The 4,417-nt window shown below is 37.9% G+C and overlaps 1 protein-coding gene across 1 annotated transcript in view; it reads left to right on the top strand.

Annotated features, from left to right (window-relative positions):
- Positions 1-137: 137 nt before the first annotated feature.
- LOC104274779 (phosphatidylinositol 3,4,5-trisphosphate-dependent Rac exchanger 2 protein-like) overlaps positions 138-4,417 on the top strand; it is a gene marked incomplete at its 3' end in the record, with an annotated part of 42,503 nt that continues 38,223 nt past the window's right edge. Inside the window, exons 1-3 of the mRNA XM_009870509.1 lie at positions 138-545; positions 3,335-3,452; positions 4,312-4,417. The exon at positions 4,312-4,417 is cut by the window's right edge and continues 100 nt beyond it. Coding sequence (XP_009868811.1) covers positions 138-545; positions 3,335-3,452; positions 4,312-4,417 — 632 coding nt within the window. The remainder of the gene's footprint in view (positions 546-3,334; positions 3,453-4,311) is intronic.

The following is a 4,417-nucleotide window of genomic DNA, read 5'->3' as shown; positions in this document are numbered from 1 at the left end:
GAATGGAGTTAAATCGAGCTGGCAGCTGGTCACAAGTGATGATCCCCAGGACTCAGTATTAGGGCCAGTTCTGTTTATCATCGTTACCAGTGATCTGGATGACAGGATTAAGTGCACCCTCAGAAGGTTTGAAGGCAATGCCAGGTTGGGCAGGAGTGTTGATCTGCTTGAAGGTAGGAAGTGTCTACAGAGGGATCAAGGACTGTCTGGACCGATGGTCTGAGGGCAATTGTATGAAGTTCAATAAGGTCAAGTCCTGCACTTCCGCCACAACAACTGCTGGCAGTGCTACAGGCTTCGGGAATAGTAGTGCTACAGTCTTCGGGAATAGTGGCTGGAGAGCTGCTGGATGGACAAGGACTACCCTGGGGGTGCTAGTTTACAGCCAGGTGAACATGAGCCAGCAGTGTGCCCATGTGGCCCTCAAGGCCAACAGCATCATGGCCTCTATCAGAAAGGGTGGGACCAGTAGGACCAGGGACATGATTGTGCCCCTGTACTCGACACTGGAGAGGCCACAGCTGGAGTACTGTGTGCAGTTCTGGGTGCTGCAGTACAGGAAAGACATTGAGGTGCTGGAGCATGTCCAAAGAAGGGCAATGAAGCTATTGTAGGGTTTGGAGAAGAGTTCTTATGAGGAGGGACTGAGGGAACTGGCGTTGTTTCACCTGGAGAAAAGGGGGCTGAGGGGAGACCTTATTGCTCTCTACAACCACCTGAAAGGTGGGATTTTGTCTCTTCTCTAAAGTAACAAGTGATGGGACAAGAGGAAGCAGCCTCAGGTTGTGTCAGGAGAGATTTAGATTGGAAATGAGGAAAAATTTCTTCACTGAAAAGGTTATCAGTTGTTGGAACAGGCTGCCCAGGGAAGTGGTTGAGTTGCCATCCCTGGAGGTATTTAAGAGACATGTAGATATGGGGCTTAAGGACATAATTTAGTGGTAGACTTGGCAGTGTTAGGTTCACGGTTGGATTTTGTGATCTTAAGGGTCTCTTCCAACCTAAACAGTTCTGTGATTCTGTATCAAGATCAAGCTCACTTATCCAATAAAGGAAGGTGTACTCTAATAAAGAGAGGGTGGTTCATGCACTAGTAGCAAAATTCCCCCGAAGAAATAATAACTTACTTATAGCAGATGCATTCTCTCTGCATGTAACTCTAGAGTTTCTGTAGAGATGTGTGACATGCAAAGAGGGATCATTCATATTGTCTTGCACCAATGTCTTGGCATGCAAAATTAATGGAGATTTTTAATCTACTTGTATAATATGTTGAAGTACATAACTGTTTTTCCTATACAGAGTATTTATTTCAATCTTAAAAGTAGCTGGTCATAATTCAGCAAATCATGAATAACTAAAATACTCCAGACTGACAAAACCCCCTTCATTTAGAATGTAGTGCTATCAAATGCTATGGGAGAACTGTCTAGACTGAAGTAAATGGCACTATTCCCACTGGTGTCAAGAAAGCTAAAATTTCATTTTCTATTCAGAAACTTAGGTTTTTAATTATTTGGAAGATGTCTATGGATTTATCCTATTTTGTATGTGCTGTGTATTAGCCTATTTTTTTAATTAACATGAGTATTGCAGTGTCTCCTGTGTTTGGCAATTGCATACTTGAAAGGGGATCTCTTTCTGTTTCCTGTATATTCCACTTCTCAGAGTGAGGAGTCCTCCTGCTTGCCTGGACTGTGAAGCTTCAATTCAGATTCCTGCAGCGTGAATGACTATAACTTCTGTTGGACAGTGTTTTATATTCTTCAATCCTGTCCAAATAAAGAAAACTGAAAGCAGATTTTACTTCTTGGAACTACAATTTCTTCGCAGTGATACTAATCATGATGTGATATTTATGCTTAGTTTGTGCCTCTGTCGTGCTTTTGAAGAACATTTCTTCAAATCATATTGCATTATATCTTGTTGTAACTTTTAAAAGACAGACTTTCAATTTAAGAACTTAGTCCTCCTCTTAGGTCATATTAAGCTCAGATAATGAAGGAGCCCTTCGACAAAATGTAGATCTAGTAGAGATTGCGTTGACAGTCTTAATGCCGCCAAGCAAACCTGTAAACTCCATAAATAAGCAGTAAAATTTCAGGTGTACCTGCTAAGAAATGTGGGTTTCAGAAGTGTTTCTATCAATCAGCTTCTGCACACATATCTTCCAACAATCAACAGAGAGGTCTGAAAGTTAAGCTTCCTTATTAAAATATTTCTGTGCCATTGAGGAAAAAGTTAAGGCATAGATGAATCTGAGAAATCTGGGAAGAAATAGTGCCTTAATCATACAAAAATTCAGTTATCTATGATTAAAGGGATAAAGATAGCAGCTGAATATTGTATGTTAGCAAAACATAATCCAATCTACTTGACATTTTGTGTGAAAATTGTAACTTTTAGCTCAAACTTTTGGTACTTGCTTAAATTTGAATGCTTCCACACTTATTTTTCAAGTCTGTTAATTCAGATTAGTCATAATTGTGTCATTTATTCTGCTATAGCTATTGGAGTGATTTAAGTGACTGTCAAGCTTCTTTTAAAGTGTAAGGAGAAGAGTAGTCTGGAGATGCCATACCTGATAGGTGTTTCCGTGAGGATGTGATGGGCATATGGCTGAGTAAGTGAGGGAGAACAACAAGATGAAAGGCTTCGTAGGATGTATGAGGAAGCCACCTTTCCTGTGCCCTTATATCACTTGGTCACATAAGATGATGTTTTTTGGGATCCTGGGATTCTGTCATTTTTGAGGGTTTTGCTAATGTAGGGGGAAAATAAAGAGCATTTAGTAAAAATAACTGTAGAAAAGGCTAGTATAACTAATGAAGGCTGTAGTGTGTGTTCTTCTTGCTAGTGACAAGTGGGTGACATTAACTGGACGTAATATGTCTTCAACTGGTATTTCATAATATTTGCCAGAAAATTTGTGGACACACAGCAATTTAGCAAGGCAAAAATTAATTCTCTTTAATTTTTCGTGATTCCTTGTCTCAAATATTGTTCAATCTGCAGTTTAATTTGAAATGTCTGAAATTATTTTTGGCAGAGATGTGAAACTGATGGATGTTATGCTCTCACAGATTTCATACTGCCTCATGACAGTATACTCTGACATAAAAAATAGGTTAACAAAATGCTTCAGATCTAGACAAAATGAAAATTCTTGTCATTTTCAAAATATTATTTATAACTTGGAGCTCAAAAGGCAATAAAGCAGATAATAATCAGGGAATTAAAGAAATTCTTTCATGTTTGAGAGCAGTGAAGTAAGTTGCCACAAACTGCACTTGCGAGATTTTCGTAACTGTCTTTATTTGTTGTTGTTTTTTAGCAAGATTCTATACAGTGGATTTATAACAGCATTGAAAGTGCACAGGAAGATCTTCAGAAAACAAGCACCAAGCCCTCTGGAGATGATGGAGGAGATGCCTTTGACTGCAAAGTGGAAGGTATGTGATGCTTGTTTTGATTTTATTGTTGCTCAGAATATTGGTGTAGCAACAAAGAAAATACAGGCAGTGGTTTTGTTTTCAGAGAGGAAAATACAAGCAGAACATAAGATATGTTTTACATAAGGATTTGCTTTTTTATGCTGTTGCCTGAGAACTATTACATTTCCCATTTTGAGAAAAAAGGTTCTGTGAACTCTTTAGGGAAGATCAGTTCAATTTTGATTCATAGGATACATAATCTAGGAATTACCTGATTTATTTTCACCACTAGTAATCATCTAAGGCTACATTAGATGCCTTAGTCACTGCTGCATGAGAAATAACAAATCAGCTATCCTTCAGATTATTTTCAGACAATTAACATTTATGTAAAGCTGCATTCATATGCATCATTGCAAATACAGAGACAGTTAACACGTGAACTGTGTTTAACTTCTCTGGGTAAATGCTGATATTGTGCTTTTATTTCTGAATATTGATGATTTGGTCATTTTCTTCGAGGTTTTTGAGATGTCCTCATTTTTTTTTTCCCTTTTTTGTTGCTTTTTTATGTCTCTGGATTATAAATGGTATTTATAATGAATTTTATAAATTAGACCCCTTCAATGACTGTTTGCAGAGAGACTACTGTGACTTGTCTATTCATGCCTCTTTAGCAATCTAGTATTTTAGCATCTGTAAACCTACTGGTGTTCTGATTTTTAAATCGTTGAGCTGGTAGCTGTGTTTTTTAATGAACATTTTAAAATAGAATAATCAGAGCATAGTTTTTTTCTAGACCATTTGCCTCAGTCCTTTTTAGTTTGCTTAATGGACAACCCTCCTCAACTGATGGATGTTATTTTCTTTTTTCTAGAGGTAATTGACAAATTTAACACTATGGCAATAATTGATGGGAAGAAAGATCATGTGAGTTTGACTGTTGACAATGTTCATCTGGAGTATGGAGTGGTTTATGAATA

This window comes from Apaloderma vittatum, unplaced genomic scaffold (assembly GCF_000703405.1).
Source record: "Apaloderma vittatum isolate BGI_N311 unplaced genomic scaffold, ASM70340v1 scaffold20115, whole genome shotgun sequence".
NCBI lineage: Eukaryota > Metazoa > Chordata > Aves > Trogoniformes > Trogonidae > Apaloderma > Apaloderma vittatum.
The sequence above is the reverse complement of the archived record's forward strand: the minus strand, read 5'-3'. Positions and strand labels throughout refer to the sequence as shown.